The sequence below is a fragment of the Panthera onca genome, chromosome X, assembly GCF_046562875.1.
Source record: "Panthera onca isolate mPanOnc1 chromosome X, mPanOnc1 haplotype 2, whole genome shotgun sequence".
Classification (NCBI taxonomy): Eukaryota; Metazoa; Chordata; class Mammalia; order Carnivora; family Felidae; genus Panthera; species Panthera onca.
In genome coordinates this window covers 44761336-44779644 of record NC_138357.1, presented here as the reverse complement: position 1 = coordinate 44779644, position 18309 = coordinate 44761336, and the positions used below count along the sequence as shown (strand labels likewise).

The window sequence follows — 18309 nt, the reverse complement described above, 5'->3', positions numbered from 1 at the left end:
ATCACACATTAGAACAAGCTATAAAGCAGTAATCTTTAAGACTGTGTTGTTGGCTCATAAGTGAAATATTTATCAGCGGAACAGAGGAGAGAGATTGGAAATAGCTTTTACAACAGATAATATGAACAGATGTCAAATAGGCACCATAAAACAATGACCAAAATATTGTATATTTAATAAGTGCTTTGAAACAACTGGATAGTGATGGGAAAAGCTAATTTAGAATTATGCATCTTCCACTACCTGGCACAAATGATCTCATCTGGGATTTTAACTGAGTTAAAATCAAGTAAAATCAGATCTAAAGAATAGAATAGACTATCCTTCATGAGCACAACTATTTGATAACACAGAATCCTGACTGTGGGGAAGAAAACAATTTGCAGAACAAAAGGCACACAGAATAAGTCAACACTTGTAAAAAATGTAAATCTCATTATGCGACAAGGAAGTATAAATACAAGAAAGTACCATTTTATACCCATTTAATCCACCAAAACATTGTTTTGAAAGATAAAATCCCAATATTCGTGAGGCTGTGGGTAAATACGTGTGTTGGCAGTGGTGATCATAGTAACACAGTAGCCAACATTTATTGTGCCCATCTTCCCCATAATATTTCTGTGCAGAAGTAATATTATTTCCCCCATCTCATAATTGAGGCAACTGTGATTTAGGGAAGTGGAGTAACTAGTCTATCCCCACATAGCTAGTATAGGCAGAACCAGCCTAACAACGTTTTATTGAAGTCCAAACCCTGTGTTCTTAACTAAAAGCCTGTGTACACTGCCTTCCATGGCAATATGTAGCTAGAGCAATGAAGAAATCCTTAGCCTCTGACTATTGTATTCCCGACCCCAGAACTTTGGCCTGAGAAAAAAATTTCAAAGAAAAAAAGATAATATATATATATATATATATATATATATATATACACACACACATCTGTCTCTGCCCACAAAGATGTTTAGTAATTCAACAAATAGCTGCTGATTGATCATCATCAGAAAAAAACATAAATGAATGATAGTATATGAATGCAAACATGAAAATGATCAATGTGAAGACTATGATAAAATGTAGAAAATATTTATGAAATACTGTTAAATAAAAAATGGAGCACACTATTGGCTATCCTCCATGTAGAAACAAACAGTTGGTCATAGGGTGAGATTAAGAGATAAATGTTGTCAGATTATGAGATTTGGGATGGGAACTGGGGGGAAACTTTCAGTAGGAACGTTTGCAGTGGGGACACCTACTGCTTGACTTTTGCGAAACCAGACTGCACATTTTTGTATTGATTCTCTATAGAAGACAACTTTGCAAAAATGGTCTGTGTGCCCCAAGGTTGGTGGGTAAACGCTTTAATCTCTGAGAGAACACCCCCTTCCCCCCGCTCGCCCTCCGCCCTAGAGTGGCCTTGGCCGATGCTGCTCTTACCCGGTTTCCAGGGAGCAGCCTGTGCTTCTCAATGGGAAGTTAGGAGACGAAGGGACGCGCAGGCAAGTAGGTGCTCGGGCGTTCAGTGGCTTTGCGCTTGCGAAGGGCAGCTCCTGTGATAGCTCAGCTCAGCCCAACCCAGAGGAAGGAATAATTTTCAGTTTCACGTCACTACACTGATCCTTTTTATGACGGAGTTAAATCCTGTGTCGTGGGCTACGGGGGCATTCATATTACATTCACTATCCACTTTCCATATTACATTACTATCCACTATCCACAAAGCCGGCAGGCAGAGCAGAACAGGAGTCAGGGTTCTGGAAAGGTGGGGGGTGGGACTGGAAGAGGAGGCGGTTGGAGCGGCTGGGGTGGGGACCTTTTTTATAGTTTGTGTCCATTTGAATTTGTAGGTCCTTGCCAGTTATGGCATTGTTTAAGAGATTGAAAAGACTAAAATGATTTTTTAATCACTAATTTGTTTTTGAAAAGATTTAAAAAAATTAATTTCTTCCTGAATATTTCTTAGTCAATACAGAGTTGGGTCCTGACACCTTCCTGGGGCACCGGCTTTGTTGGTGTAACACCTGGATCACCAGGCTTTCTTCTCTGATGATGAATTGCTCTTGCTTTTTATAGGAAGGAGTTTCATGAAACTATTAGCCCGCTAGATTAATCAAATATTTTCCTAACCCCTCAACCAATTTTAATTCCACATTGGAAAAATTCTGCCATAAGTGGACAATTGACCTCACTGGGAGCGACTCAACAGCTGGTGGAGATGTTCTTTTTTTTTCTTCCAAGATTTTATTTAAATTCAAGTTAGTTACCATATACTGTGGTATTGGTCCCAGGAGTAGAATTTAGTGATTCATCACTTACATACAACACCCAATGCTCATCACAAGTGCCCTCCTTAATGCACAATAAGCTATTTAGTGCATCTTCCCACTCCCCTCCCCTCCAACGCCCCTCAATTCATTCTTTATCATTAAGAGTCCCTTATGGTTTACTTCCTTCTCTGTTTTTATCTTATTTTATTTTTCATTCCCTTCCCCTATAATCATCTGTTTTGTTTGTTAAATTCAACATATGAGTGAAATCATATGGTATTTGTCTTTCTCTGACTTATGTCGCTTAGCACAATACGTTCTAGTTCCATCCATGTTGTTGCAAATGGCAAGATTTCACTCTTCTTGATGGCTGGGTAATATTCCATTGTATAGATACACATTTCCTTATTCATTCATCAATGGGCATTTATACAATTCATAATCTGGCTATTGTTAATAGTAACATTGCCAACTGTAAACATTGGGGTGCATGTGCCCCTTCCAATAGTATTTTTTTTTTTTATCTTTTGGATAAATACCTAGTAGTGCAATTGCTGGATCCTAAGGTAGTTCTGTTTTTAACTTTTTGAGGAACCTCCATACTGTTTTTCAGAGTGGCTGCACCAGTTTGCATTCTGGTGGGGACATTCTAATGTCCAAAAGAAGCACCCAATGAAATGGACTGATGTGACCATTTCAGGATATTTTCAATCTAAAGATCTCATGTGCACATGTGTGCAAGAGAGAAAGAGAGAGAGAGAGAAGAGCCAGTGAATGACCTGGATAAAGCATTTCTGTGAGTGCTCTGCTGCATACCAGGCCCCTAAGGGAAGAGGTTATTTAGGTTTTTGATCTATTCTGACATATTTTTGCATATTGTGTAAGGTGAGGGTATCTTTCATTCTTTTGCATGTGGATATACAGTTTAACTAGCACCATTTATTGAAAAGACTGCCCTTTTCCTATTGATTGGTCTTGGAACCCCCGTTGACAACAATTTGACTATGTAGTATACGTGATGCATGGACTACTTTTATAACTATTGTCAGATAAACTACACTAATAAACTTTTAAAAACACACTAAAATAAGCACAATTTGAAAACATTGGATTGAAAGGAGGAGTTAGCCACATTCATGCTCTGATCTTGCCTTGCTTATTTAAAGTATGACACTTCCAGATTCCAATGATATTGTGTGTTCACAGACTGCTTATCATTCACCCAGAGAAAGGGAAATTCCCTTTCTCTTTTTTTTAAAGTTTATTTATTTTGAGAGAGAAAGAGAGAGAACCCAAAGGAGGCTCCGAAAGGCCACTGTGAGCCCGATGCAGGGCTTAAACTCACAAACTGTGAAATCATGACCTGAGCCAAAGCTGGACACTTAACCAACTGAGCCACCCAGGCGCCCCCCTTTCTCTTTTAAAAAGGAGAGCTTAAAACAGAGAAAAGGGAACCCATTTAAATGATGAGTTGGAGAGCAAATTAAAAAAAAAAAACAGGTTGATACCTAATAAATTTGTCTGGTTAATATTTGTCCAGAAATATTGCATGATGATATATTGAAATAAATCCTTAAAGCATCAGAATGCTCAAGAAATGGGATTCTTCTTCTTCTTTTTAAAAAATTTTTAATGTTTATTTTGAGAGACAGAGAGAGAGAAAGAGAGTGCAAGAGGGGGAGGGGCAGAGAGAGAGGGAAACACAGAATCCAAAGCAGGCTGTCAGCTCAGAGCCCGAGCGGGGCTCGAACCCACAAACCCCATAAACTGTGAGATCATGACCTGAGCCGAAGTCAGACACTTAACCACCTGAGCCACCCAGGTGACCCATGGGGTTATTCTTCTTAATGGAACTTACTGATGAATTGAAATTTAATAGGAGATTCATGTTTTTTGTGTATTTCTGTTGAACAAAATGTGAAACCATTAGTCTGTTTTCCTCTCAAATTTGAACAGGAATTCAATGAATTCAATGTTCGATTCAATGATTATGTATACATCAAAATGACAAAAGACTTTTGGTTTGAAGTCTATCATAGTCACTTTTCAGCTGTGTCATTTTGGGCAGGTTATTTATTTAAAATTTTTTTAAGTTTTTTTTTTTTAAATTCCAGTTAGTAAACATACAGTGTAATGTCAGTTTCAGTTGTACAATATAGTGATTCAACCCTTCCATACATTACCCAGTGATCATCATAAGTGCACTCCTTAATCCCCATCACCTTTTTCACCCATTCCCCCACCCACTTGCCCTCTGGTAACCAACAGTTTGTCCTCTAGAGTTAAGAGTCTGTCTCTTGGTTTGGGGTAGGTTATTTAAACTCTTTGTGTCTTAGTTTCCTCATTTGCAGAATGCAATAGTTGTCATTCATGCATATTGCTCAACACAGTATTTGGCACATTGTAAACCCTCAGAAAAATTTAGCTGTTACCATTATCACCATTTATTATTGTTTAAATGTAAAGCACTAGAGTGGGTGCAATGAGGCATCCAGAAAATAGAGGAGACCCAGCTGGAAGCTTCAGGCACTAGTGTTCAGGTAAAGGAATCAAGAATTGCATCCACCAATGGTTAAGTTTCAGCGGAATGCCATAAATTATGAAGGCTCTGGTCAAATGAGTGATCTATGCCTCAGGCCTATAGAGATTCAGGGAGAGGATGTAATAGCTAGGTAGGCAGGATTGAGAAAGAGGGGAATGAAGAAAGGAGGAGTAAAAGGCAACAGAGAAGTGGTCAAGCACTGAATGACCCAGCTAGATGAGGAAGGGGCACACAGGCATGGCACAAGCAGAGGTGTAGGGTCAGAAATGAGCATGGCATGGGGCAGTTGGTTGATTCAGTCGGTTAAACATCTGACTCTTGATTTTGCTTCAGGTTATGATCTCATGGCTCCTGGGATCGAGCCCTATGTTGGACTGACAGCACAAAGCCTGCTTGGGATTCTCTCTCTCCCTCTCTCTCTCTGCCCCTCCCCCGCTTGTGCTCCCCCCCACCCTCAAAGTAAATAAATAAACTTAAAAAAAAAAAGAGATGAGCATGACAGTTTCTGTGTTTCTGCTGTGTGAGGTTGTAGTGTCTCAGTGTTATTCCGGAGATCAAAATTCCTTACTCGGATGTGAGTAGGCAATTATACTGAGTGTGTGCCGATCCCTGGGACTTTCTTTAAATGGTTATACAAAGTACAGCACAATGAAAACAACAGGAAAAAAAAACCCTAAAATAAAAAAAAAAAGACTTTAAAAAAGGGAAAGAGGAGGGGCTGCTGGATGCCTCAGTCGGTTAAGTGTCTGACTTCGGCTCAGGTGATGATCTCACAGTTCGTGGGTTTGACCCACGCCTCAGGTTCTGTGCTGACAGCTCAGAGCCTGAATCCTACTTCGGATTCTGTGTCTCCCTCTCTCTCTGTCTTTCCCCTGGTTGCGCTCTGTCTCTCTGAAAAATAAACATTTTTTTAAAATTTAAAAGAAGGGAAAGAGGAAAAAAAGACTTTCCCGGAAACCTGCTTTTTCCTGCAATAAATATACAATCCTGATAAACTGAAACTCCCTGCAGGCATCGTTTTATTTAATTGAGATATGGGTGTATAACATTATGAAACTTATCAGTTATGTGGGAGGATGAGCTACACTTATGCAGCAGTCCCTGAAGTGTTGTGGAGAAGTTATTAATAGTTATTAAAAATATCATTTGAATTTTGCCTGTGGATTGAAGCTTTCTCATGGTTCCCAGGGGAGGGGATGATAAGGAGGAGTATGGTGAGGTAAGGGGACCTTGATTTCTGGCCTTGGATTTGCTTGTTACTCTTGGGCAGTGACCTCATAACTTGTAAAGATGACTTCCTCATCTTCATCCCACATGTTTACTAGGATCTTGTATCCAGTCTCCTTACTTTCTGTTTGGAGTGAATGGATTAACCACTCTCTGAAACAGAGTGTTAAGCAGAGTCATAAAGCTATAGAATATGTTCATCTGTGGAAGAACAGACTTGGCCATGGGATGTCTCAAGTCTAAACCTCTGTGTTAAATAAATAGAGGAACCAGTTTAGCACCCTGCAGTATCTTTCTGACTCCCTGCTGGAGTTGAGGTTTTGAAATGGTATGTGAGCCCATGGAATTCACTGGACATCCTTGAAAATTCCTTCTGGTTAAAATGAAGAAATAAAATCCTTAGTGTTTTTTGAGGTGTTGGGGCTGGGGACCTGGGTCAGAGGAAATCACATAGTAGAACCCAGTCTCTCTCCTGACATTCCCTTATGCCTCATGAATATTTCAATCCTGGTGATACCCCTTAAGGTGATCATTTAAGGGGAAGTAGAGATGAAAAGATAAGAGAGAGAGCAGTCCCATTGCTTTACCTTGAGATGGGGACTATGGAAGGGGACTTATTTGCATATTAACCTGAGTTCTGTTTTTCCTTTCTTCTTTTTTGTAAAGCCCAGCTGGCCAGGGCCACCACCTTGTGCCCCACTGGCTACCTCCCAGGGACACTACCCAGTTGCCACTCACTACCTAGCTTCCTACCCTACAGCGACATCTTGGGGCCCAGCCATGGACATGGGTCTCTTTCTCCCTTGGGTACCCACAGCCTCCTTTTCCACCCCTGACTTTACAACATTTTTTGCTTCATCTTTTTTTCTCCCTTGTTCATGGAGAACTGGTCAGAGACTATTCTTTGGTCCCTACCCCACCTCTTGTTTTTTTTTTCCCCTACACCAAGAATCTTGGGCCAAAAATAGAAAAACTGTGCTCCAACTCTGTAGTTCTCAGAGGCCCTACTTTTGTCTGGGAGCTGTGCTTCAGAAGGATCCAGGTGTATCAATTATGCTGCCCATGCCTGTATGCCGCCTCTTCCATCACTTGTGTCCCCTTGTTAGTGAAACACAACAGAGTGTGCTTTCAGAAGGAGTCTTTTGTATTCCTAGAGTCTAAAAATATTTGCATGTAAATGTTGGGAATCCAGACAGTCTCCTTAAGATCTACACTTTGCATGGGGAGGCATACAGACCATTGGGGTGCATTCGAAAACTAAATTTACACCATTGCACCTTGTGTCCCTGCCTCATAGCATTGTGGTGACATCTGAGAAGGAGAGAGTGTGACATTGATTAAGCTAAAGCATAAATAACCACATTTCAAAATGAATACTAATTGCATAATGACAGTTTCTAAACTATTAGCCTACTTTACAAAAAAAGTTAATTCAACACAAGCCCAGAGCTGGCCGTTTCTTATGTGTTATGCTGCCAGTTGGCAGGCACAGCTTTGCAAGGGGATTGGGGGAAATGAGGGTTATTGTAGTGGAAGCACACTCGGACTTTTGTGAGGAGGGTACAAACTGCATCACTCTCTCAAGCCCCTGCTGTTCAGCGTTCAAGAGTGGACACCAGGATATTGCATGCCTTCAGGGGAAGTTGCTTACTTTTCCTAGAGGTAAAATGGCCCAGTGCCAAGACTTGGGGAGGGCCCTTGAGTTTGTAGCCCCTTGAAGGAAAGAGTTCTGGGGAGACGGAGGTGAACAGCACTGAGGAGCAGCCCTTAGCTGGGAAATCTTAGGCCTAGGGGAGGGCATGGCCATACAGAGCCTGGCCTTCTCCAGGATGAACTGTGCACACTACCTCAGGCAGGCCATTCCACCTCTTATGAGGGCCTGTGTTCCCTCATCTGTAGGATTAAGGGGATGGGCTGGATTACTGTGAAAGCCTCCTCCAGTTCCAGTAGAATACCAGGGTCTCTTCCTTTAAGCTGAGTGTCCCTCAGAAGAAAGGCACTTTGCTTGGAAAAGTGGCATGAATGATGGGACTGGTCCCCTGTCCCATCCTTTTACTGCAAGAATTAAGAATGTCTGTGTCATTTGCCAAATTGACGTGATCTTGTGTGAAAATACTTTGAAGGAAAATGAAAAAGTACCTGCTAAGAAGAGGAGCTGTCTGAGGCAAGGACTCATTCTCTTTGGGACATCCTATCACCTTGACTAAGTGGGAGGGAACATCAGAAAAGCTACCAATAAGAATAATTTTGATCATCATTCTTAGAAAGAAGAGTGTGTGATAAGGGTTGTTTTATGATATCATCTGCCTCCAGCAGGTGTCCATTCAAGGTCTGAGAACCCCAGTTTATGGCTATGGGATTCCAATTAGACAAAGTTGAATTTACCAAACAAAAGATTCAGGGAATAACTCTATTATTGTACACCATTATTTTATTTTCATATTTTCATCAATTCCTAGAATCACACCAGCACTGAACTGGGTGGGAAGACACGTATATCCATATGTTCTCAGAGCATGTCCAATTTTAGGTATAAAACCCCATGATCTGAATTCAGGCAAATGTCTGATTATTCTTTCGAAAACAACTTTGATCAAACTCTATTCCTTTATTTTTTTACGTTTTTTTTTAATTTAACAATGTTTATTTATTATTGAGAGACAGAGCATGAGCATGGGAGGGGCACAGAGAGGAGGAGAGGTGGAATCTGAAGCAGGCTCCAGGCTCTCTGAGCTGTCAGCACAGAGCCCGATGCAGGGCTCGTACTCACAAATGGCGAGATCATGACCTGAGCCGAAGTCGGATGCTTAACAGACTGAGCCACCCAGGCTCCCCTATTTTTTTATGTTTTTATAGTAGTTCTTCTCTTTGTTTAAAAAGTCACTTCTCACACCCATTTCAAGGGAGAATCCTTGTATGCTCAGCTAAAGAATTATTTCTAGTCCTTTCCTTCCTTGCCTTTTTCCCCTACTTGTCTTACCAGTGATGGCTGGGATTTTGATTCTCAGGCACCTCCCAGTTAGATCTCCAAGGTTCTGACTATATTTGTTTGAAACAAGATCCAGGTTATATAAGTTTAGTTTTAATCAAAAAGGCTTTATTGCCAGGGACCTTGGGTGGCTCAGTTGGTTGAGCAATCAACTCTTGATTTCAGCTCACGTTGTGATCCTGGGGTTGTGAGATACAGCTCTGCCTGAAGCATGGAGCCTGTTTGGGATTCTCTCTCTCCCTCTGCCCCTCCCCTCCATTCATGTGCGTGCTCTCTCTCAAATTAAAAAAAAAGACTTTACCCCAAATACTTCATATCTTGTTCTATTCGACCATGAAAGTTACTCTTGTGAAAGCTCCCTGTCATGTAGTCTTCAATACGAAACAACTTTAGAAAAAGCATATCCATAATTATTACTGTAAAATGCTGAACCTCCTGTACTCCCCTGAAATTGTGATTTTTACAGTTCAGTCCAAATTGCAATCTATAAAGACCATCTATCTCAGATAAACCTATTTGCTAATGGCCAGTTTCTAAAGATTTTTTACCAAAATAATTTCCTTATATTAGAATAAATTAATTTATCTATGCTTTAGGGATATTTGAAATGCACTTTCAAAGAGTAATGTTCTTTGTGGGATTATTTTAAAAGGCCTCTCCCTTTTAAAGCCTAGACCAGGGGAACCTATTATCTGCAGAAATGTTTTGCCTATTTCCTCTGTTCACATCCCACCTCCCTTCCTTAAACCATCTGGCACTTGAAAGAAGTAGATATAATTTTCAAAATAGTATATATTACTCTTGAATATCCCACCTTATGGGAAAGGATGTTCACCTTCTCAGGCAACCTGAGTCAAAAAAAAAAAAACATTCTAGGTTTGTGTGGGTCAGACTGCATATGAGAGTTAACTGCAGGATTTGTGTTCTGGGTAGTGTTTGACTTTGAATCTTAGGATGGCATGGCTGGATGGGGTCCTTGAACTTTTATTTGTATAGACCTGTATTTCCAAGACTTACAACATTCAGGGACCTGATGTTTTAACAAGAAGGAAAGTGGTCAATGATGGGAGATAAGAATGGTTGTGTTTCAAAATTACCTGGTGAAGCATGCAGATGCATTCCTGGATGTTCTTCCTTCCTAATCACCTCCTCCTCACTGCTGAGGTCCTTTATTAGATACAACTGCTTTGCTGACCTTTGCCATCTGTGCATGTGAAGGGAGGGAAGGAATGAACACTGGACAGGACAACACTGCAAAAATCATGTTTTCACATGAAAATAAAGCCTCACTTCAAGCTAGGAATGTGCAACTGCTGCAAAACCTGTCTTTGGGACCTCCTCTCACCCCACTCCACCTCCCATGAAATTCTGGTGTCACTGTGATACACTTATCTGAAGTCACTAGAATCATTTCATGACTGTGGTCATAAAATGACCATATACTGATAGGGATTGATGAAAAGCCAAAGTTCTACTGAAAAGAAAGTGATGTTTTAGGAATAGTGGGCCTAGCCTCCTCCTCCCTTCCATTTTGGTTTTTATTTTCTCCCCTGGCAGTTTTGCATGAAGTAAGCATGAACAAAGCTAAGGTGTGCTTCTTTTCAGTGAGTGCTAATTCCAGAGCATTGTTCGGGGGTCCATTTCTTGGATGTTGAAGGTGACAAAATATAGTTCAAGGTGTGACTGCTTCTGAGCTGAGGAAACTATAATAGGCTCTCTTAGGCTGGGGATGGGGATAAGAAAACAGAGAACAGCCCCTTTTTGACCTTAGCCGAACTCCTTCTTGTGTCTGTGAACCAGAATGATTCATATTTCCCTATGACTTCCACAAAATGGAAAGCAGTGAACAGAATTTGGGGTTTGGCTGCCACAGTCCCTTACAGCCCTGAGTAGCCTCTTAGGAAGATTCCCTTAGAGTCCATGGCTGTTGAACTTCCTGGCATGAATGGAACATGGCCCTGCCTGGAAACACACTGTTCTCTCACTAGAGACGCATCCCTTCTCATCTTGCACAGAGATGTGCTCCAAACAGGGCAGAGTGGGGCTGAGGATTGTTGGGGAGGGGACAGATGTGGAAGGAGAACATGTGGTCAGTGTAAAGAAGCATGGGCACTTGGAAAATTGTGATGTGCATGGCCTATTGATGGTAACTCAGGGCTATTATGTTATGAAGGAGACCTATTTGACATTCTGTTTGAATGCTATTTCCTTATAATTTGCAGGAATACCCTACTTATCTCATTTGGCACTCAAAACCAATATATTACTTATTTGAAACTTTATTGAAAATGCTTTATTGAAAAGGTACTCTACAAGAGCAACAGGCACTGACTTTGTTCAGTTATTCAATTCATTTAACATGTATTTGAAGAATTAGTCAATATTGCACTATGCACGATTTATATCTGGCAGAAAAAAACACTTTGGAAAAATTGTCACAAAGACCATACTTTAGAAAATGGGACCTGTGAAATAACCATTGATGACATGGGCCCATGCCACCCCTACGGGGGCCAGTACAAAGGGAGGCACAGGTGGCAGGGGTTGCATAGGTATCATGGGTGGCCCTGGTGGCAGAGGTGGCCCAGGAGGCCCAGGGTGTAGGGGTGGCCCAGGAGGCATAAGGCCCCGAGGCACCAGAGGAACACATCTCCATGCCGGGTCCAGAACAGGGATTGCATGATAGGGCCCATCAAAGATTACTCCCACAGGAGGCCCCAAGGCAACAGGGGCCACATTTCTGAGCATCATTGCCCTCTGGTGTCTTCTCCACTTGGCCCTTCTGTTTTGAAACCAAACCTTCAATCAGAGGGAAAAAAAGGGATTGGTTTAGTACACTGGATAGTTAATGTCTTAATAGAAAATACGACAACATGCAATGCTGCCACTGAACTTGTAAACTGCAGTGGGAGAACCTATTTCCTTATTGCTAAAGTATCTTGGGAAAGTAAACTGCATACCTCCTCTCAGCTAACCCCATGGCTAGTCCAGACTTGGGCACATTGATTTGTCTCTCTTCTAATTTTTAGTATTCTTTCATGTTTTCCCCCCAGGTCTCAGATGCAGATCTAACTGATAAATTGCACTGGTTCTCCAACATTAATGCACATGCCTGGCAATGGGGTAAAGGGACATTCGACCATCAGCTGTCTGGTTGCTTCACCCCCTCCTCACCAGGGGTAGTGTCATCCTGGTTATGGGGGAAGCTGAGCATGGTATAAAGGAGGACCTGATTAAAATTATATGGACAGGAATGACCCCCTTTTCAAAAAACCCATCTGCAGTCTAAAGTAACTAATCCACTAGGAGGACATTGCAGTTTTAGCCAGAAAAGTTTCCTGTAGTGATATTTAAGGGATCATTCTCCTAAACCTCCTAAGAATTAAACATGTGGTATATCCAAAGAGGCCTGATCATGGGGTCTCAGGGACTGCTGGGATAGGAGAGTCGCTGAAGCCCCGGACGCTGCCTTGGTAGTTTAGCTTTTAGTGTTAAGGAAAGTTTAACCTAATTGAATCCAAATTCACTAAACTCAAAATCCTTTTCCCCAGATAAGAGATTGGGCATCCCATTGTCACTACTGTCAACTTTGCACGCTCTCATCTGCCTTACCCTCCAGACCTTCCTGGGCTCAGGAGAAGGTCAGGTCATTCAGCCCTAGCTATAGTTTTAGGATCCTGGACAGAAGCTGCTGTTTCTCAGAGGGGTGAGGCACGTTTGGCCCTGCCAGCTCCATTCCTTAAGTAGGAGACTCCAATCCCATCACTCATTCCTAAGGCAGGAAGGTCCAATTATGCATTTTAGGAAAATGTTCAACAGCAATGTGGGGGTAGGGGTCACAAAAGAGGCTCCTCCCTGAGTGTTTGCTAAATATTAACAAACCAACAGACAAAAAAAGCTGTCACTTAGACTTTACTGTTCTCTTGGTATACTAGTTAATAGGGTTTTTATTGTATTTAATCCTTTCGGAAGTTCCCAAACTGCAATATTATTTAATTGAGACAAAGGGCCTTTTCTCTCTGTCTGCTGTCACCTTTTCTCTTTCCCATCTTAGGATTTGGGGTCCTTCTGCTGCATGAATATATAGTCTGAAGAAGGCCAGTATAGTAGAGTTCATTTTGGAGGGATTCAAATATATCAGTGGTCAAATCTCCCTAAATGTAACCCAAATCTGGCAAATTTTGGTATGGGCCAATATTAGATCCATATTCCCAATACTGGTTTCATAAAGAGGTCTACTATATTTGCAAAAGGTGAGGGGAAGCATCTATTTAGTTTCTTGGGGGAAATTCATGCTGCAGAGTTTGAAAATATATGAGAACATAGTGTTTTTCCTTTTTTGGGTTTTCTGGCTCATTTCCCCTTCAGAAATCCAAAAAGAAGGCAACCAGGGAGGGGGAAAAGCTACTTAGCAAACTTTGTTTTTCTTTTCCTCTGAGATTACCTTGAGGGGGCACATACTTCTTTGATGTAACTATGATTTTCTATGACCTCAAACAGTCACCATTTGATCCCGTGACCAACAAATTAATAATCATTTCCTGAAAAGTATTTAAATTTACACATGTAAGAATCTGGTCTGAAGTGAGAGCACCCTGAAAATCAAATTCCAGAAAACCCCACCTTTTCAAAATAATGTCACCAAAAGGAAAGAAAAATTATTAGATGTTAAAAGTTCCTCAAGAGAATATACATTTACACATTTGGTAGTTTCATATAGTTGAATTTGTGAGGCATCTGCAATGCATATATTTGAATGTATACAATACTCCCCTAAACTTTCACCCCTTCTTAGGTCAGAGGAACTTTATTAAAAATTGTTGTCTTTTTTGGTTCAATTCTTTAAGACAATTTTCCAAAGTTTGCAAACTTTTCCCCATTACTAACAAAATCCCAACATTTTAGCCATGTTTTGGGGCTGATATCAAAGTCTTCCAAAAAAAGTAAAATTTAAGGCTTTCATTTTCCATGCTGCTTTACAAAACACTTAAAAATGGCAGAAGGACCAGGCACTTGGAAGTTTAAGCTACCCTCCCACTCCAGTTTCAGTTTAACTAAACATGCTACTCATGCACTGTGTTCTGTGTGTGAATTACTCCTTCACCCCAATGTCTGAATACTTATAAATTCACTCATTTAGCCAAGAGCTTATGCCTGGTTTTAAATATTTCAAATAATTTAGTACTGTTGAACCTTCTTATAATCTAGGTCTTCAGTGCATTAATTTGTATACTTCCCAGGTAGGATTAAGCCCCAACATGATTATACATAGAAATATTCCTTTAGGGAAGACTAACATTCTTCCTGGAAGATACCAGTGTAAAAGGAGGTGAACTTTATTGGGAAAAAAGTGTGTGTGGGGTGGCGGTGGGGAGAAGTGTGCTCTATTTTTTTTTCCTTTAGGAAATCATATTTCCTCTGGAATGGGCAATTTCCAGAAGCTTACTTATCCCATTTCCCATCCCCAAGGCACTCAATGTTCAAAACTTATTTATTAAACATGGAAAGACAACTAACACACCAACTTCAGAATATCCAGGACAAAATCTCAACTATGTTTTAAATGGCTACCCTGCCATGTGCTCTTTTAAGATTTACTGACCTGCACTTTGGCTTCAGTCAAATTTAGACGTCCTGCGATCTCTTCTCTGAGGGAGGAAAATTGCAAATGTTCAGTATTTAAAATAAATATATCACACACATTATTTCTATCTCCCCTCCCAGTGCAGTTTTCCATAACACAGCTTGAGGCTTGCTTTAGGGACTTTTCCCACGGACAACTTACCTGTACTAAATAAGATAGAAAAGGGAATATATATGAAAGTCCCTGGTAGTGTGTCTGTTAGTTAAATATGTCTCCACCGATTTTTCTGTTTGTGGAACAGCAGAGAATAATCCTGGAAATCTTTCCCTGGGAAAGGAATCTTTCCCCCGTGAAAATATATAAAACGCCAAAGCCTTTAAAGCGGAGTTTTGAACCAGAGTATTTCTACAGTTTATTGTAAACGCAGAGGGGAACTCTCAAGGAGGAACTCCAAACCATCGGCTCAAGGGAAATTCTTTCTGTGCTCTTTGGCGGGAGAAGGCTGAATGCAGCAGAACCAGAAGGAAGGCCCCTAAACCGCACACCGACTCATCCTGGTCCCCCATTCCTGCCGGCCCCGAATAGGCCTGCCCCTTCATACACTACCGGGATCGGGACCACAAGGGCTCCCCGGAAGGCAAGTTGAAGGGAAAACCTCGCTGGCTTTTAAACGCTCGAAACTGTGAAGCCTTAGCACAGCGCTCCACGTGGCAGGACAGAGACTAGGGTGAGGAAAGCGAGGTGCTCGCCTGGTGCGCAAAACTTAAAGTGCTTGAAAAAAATTGAGCAATCACGATAAATATTTTAATGCAATATTTAAAATATAAAAATTAATGCAAAAGACTCATGAAAAAATTATCCAAATTTTAAATAAAAGCACGATCAATTCGACCCTCTCTTACTCGCTTCACCCTAGCAAGCTCTCTGGAAGCACTGACCCAACCCCTGAGATCAAGGACGGACCCTGGCGCCCTCAACCCCCCTAAGCGGCTTTTGGCTTGGGAGAGGAAGAATAGGGTCCTGGGAAAGAGCCTAAGACTCCCGGGGATGGGCCCGAGCGCCCTGGAGAACTGCGCGCTAGCGTAACAAACCACTTACCGCGTGAACACGTCGGGGTATTGAACGCGATGGAAAATGTCCTCCAGTTCCTGCAGCTGCAACTGGGTGAACGCGGTGCGGTAGCGGCGCTGCTTCCTCTCAGCGATCAGTGGCCCCACCGCAGCCGGGGGGGGCGGCTCCTCCAGCTGCTGCGGGGGCGCCAAGCCGCCGCCAAAGCCGCCCTCCAGGTTTTCGTCGTCGAAGGGGTTCGGCTCTCTCATGCCAACGTAGTTTACTGCTGCCGCTCCGCACTTAGGTTCGGACGCTGTATTCTCCTCTCTTCCACTTAAAAGCAACGAGGCCAAGGTAGGCTTCGTCTCTGGGAAAGGACGAAAGCAAAAGAGAGACCGTGGGGTAGGGGCCCACCGTACGTGAGCTGGAGGGGCCGTGGGGTCACGATGAAAGATAGTGGCGACAGCCTCGCAGCGTCCCGCGCACCCACCCCTCCCAGGGAAAGTTCCTCCCCTGGAGTTTGCCAAAGCACCTGTCCCCGTCTAGGCACTGACCATTCTGTTCTTCCTCCTCCCTACCGACCCCCAGGCTGCGGAAGCCCACGTCGTAGTGGCTGCACCCGAAATTACGCTCCATGTCCGAAGTACTGTCGATGAAGCCTAGCGCATACATAGACTTTTTCCTGGGGTCCGCGGCGAACCCTGGGTGGCGGCAGGAGCTAGGACGAACTGCCCGGTGGGGTGTACTTCTGGCTCCGGGACCTCTTCAGGCGCCGAGTCTGAGGCTGGCGCGCCTTATATAGGGGGTATGTTGCCCCCAGCAGGTTCAAAGTGTATGCGCTCGAGTCAGTTAGAGGTCCTCTATTAGCGTTAACGTTACCTCTAGTTGGTGTCAGTGGGACCTGATGGGGGTGCGCTCGCTGCCAGGGCGTGTTAGTAAAATAGGGCGAGTGTTTGTCAGAGTGGTGCTGGTAGTGGGCATGCTTGTGTGGGGAGCAGTGACTCCAACTTGCAGTTTAACTGACTACTCCCAACTCGGACGAAATATCTGATTGGAGGATGGGGCTGTGCTGTATCGAGAACGCAGTTTTTGGTGGCGAGAGGCAAAACTTGACTCTCGGTCCAGGAGTTCGCGGCGAAATATTTGTAACATATTCCTCCCCTCAACCTTCGATGTTCCCCAGACTGCAGAGGACGCAGTGTGCCTTGCTTCCTCAGGGGAAAAGACAGAGAGATAGGGGTGGTTGGGAAAGCGCGGAGCCCTCAGCAGCCCAAGCACACTGAAGCGAAGTTGTTAGTCTATCCTGCGTTGGGCTCTGAGAGCGGCATACCCCTCCTAGAACTTGGTGAATGATGGATAGGACTGTCTGGTTCCGTTCCATTCACACCCAAAGCCTGCGTATCTGGCTAGTGATTAAGACGAAACGATTAGCTTGGAGGCTGCTTGCACTGGGTTTTTGCGATCAGATCCCACCGTGCATTCTGGAGGGAGCGGTAGTTAGGTTTGCAGAGCAGTCCGGGTGCTCAGATGCACATTGCAAGAAATCCAACCTGCCTCTTGAAAAATCTCCAAGGACTTCAGATATTTAGTAATGAACCCACGTCAGAGTGCAAGTGTATAAACCTGTCAAGTGCTTAGTGCATCCAAGAATGCCTAGGGTGCACGGGCTCCTTCCTTCAGTTCTTGGCACACGCATTTGCTTTGCTTCTTATAGCACCCTGCTCTGCAAGGCGCTGAGAGCGCGCCTTATTCCAGGACCAGTATTGCAGGCCTCGGAAGAGTTCCCACCTTCCTCACTACTTCTCCACCCCTTTCCTTTAATACAATTATCTTTCTGAGCTGGTTTTCTCTACTAATGTGCCAAATAAAAAAGGATCAGGCCATGACTGAAGGCTCGTGGTTCCTCCAAACAGTGTTTGCAGGTGCTCCAGGATATGTTAATGTCCTTAATATCTAAGAATAACTTTTAATAATGGGCCCTCTGCTTGGCACTGTACACAATTTATCCTACTTTTACCTTTACAACCACCATTTTTACCATCTCCATTTTTTACACAGAACACTGAGCCCTAGGGCAGCCAGGCAATGCACCCAAACATGGTCATACCAGAAAGCTTGACTACAAATTCTGTGTACTTTTCACCATATTACTGCCATGTTGTTTCAAAAGAGTAAATAATGGTGAGGTTCCAAGGCAGAAGTGAAGGAGGGGGAAGGAGAACATTGGGCAGAGTCTTAAAAAAAATCGGAGTGCCCGGGATCTCCTCCTCCTCCCCATCTCTTCACTTTTGTTCAACACTAAGGGGACACTAACAGGACCAGGGTACTACATGCATTGGCTGTTGAGCTGGTTCCTTTTTTTTAAAGTTTATTTATCTTGAGAGAGAGTGAGAGACAGAGAGAGAGAGAGAGAGAGAGAGAGATACAGAGAGAGAGATAGTGCAGAGGAGGGGCAGAGAGAGAGAGAGAGAGAGAGAGAGAGAGAGAGAAAATCCCAAGCAGGCTACCTGCTGTCAGCATGGAGCCCAATGCAGGCTAGAACTTATGAACCTAGAGGTCATGACCTGAGCTGAAATCAAGAGTTGGATGCTTAACCGACTGAGCTGGTTCTTTGAAGACACAGGAGGTAGAGGTGAGATGATCC

At 42.8% G+C, this 18309-nt stretch overlaps 1 protein-coding gene across 1 annotated transcript; it reads right to left on the bottom strand.

Annotated features, from left to right (window-relative positions):
* Positions 1-11294: 11294 nt before the first annotated feature.
* ESX1 (ESX homeobox 1) lies at positions 11295-16617 on the bottom strand. The gene is made up of 4 exons (XM_081792423.1): positions 16220-16617; positions 15714-16032; positions 14634-14679; positions 11295-11830 (listed from the first exon to the last, which is right to left on the bottom strand). The coding sequence occupies exons 1-4, from the start codon at positions 16335-16337 to the stop codon at positions 11483-11485; spliced, it is 831 nt and encodes a 276-aa protein (XP_081648549.1). The 5' UTR covers positions 16338-16617; the 3' UTR covers positions 11295-11482.
* Positions 16618-18309: the final 1692 nt, after the last annotated feature.

What these genes read in the sequence shown, in the direction of transcription:
- ESX1 (XM_081792423.1), bottom strand. Translation starts at nt 16,337, where the DNA reads ATGTATGCGCTAGGCTTCATCGACAGTACTTCGGACATGGAGCGTAAT. An exon ending in GGAGGAGGAAGAACAGAATG is followed by an intron (nt 16,033 to 16,219) that starts GTCAGTGCCTAG and finishes GTCCTTTCCCAG; the next exon opens with AGACGAAGCCTACCTTGGCC. An exon ending in TGACTGAAGCCAAAGTGCAG is followed by an intron (nt 11,831 to 14,633) that starts GTCAGTAAATCT and finishes CTCTGATTGAAG; the next exon opens with GTTTGGTTTCAAAACAGAAG.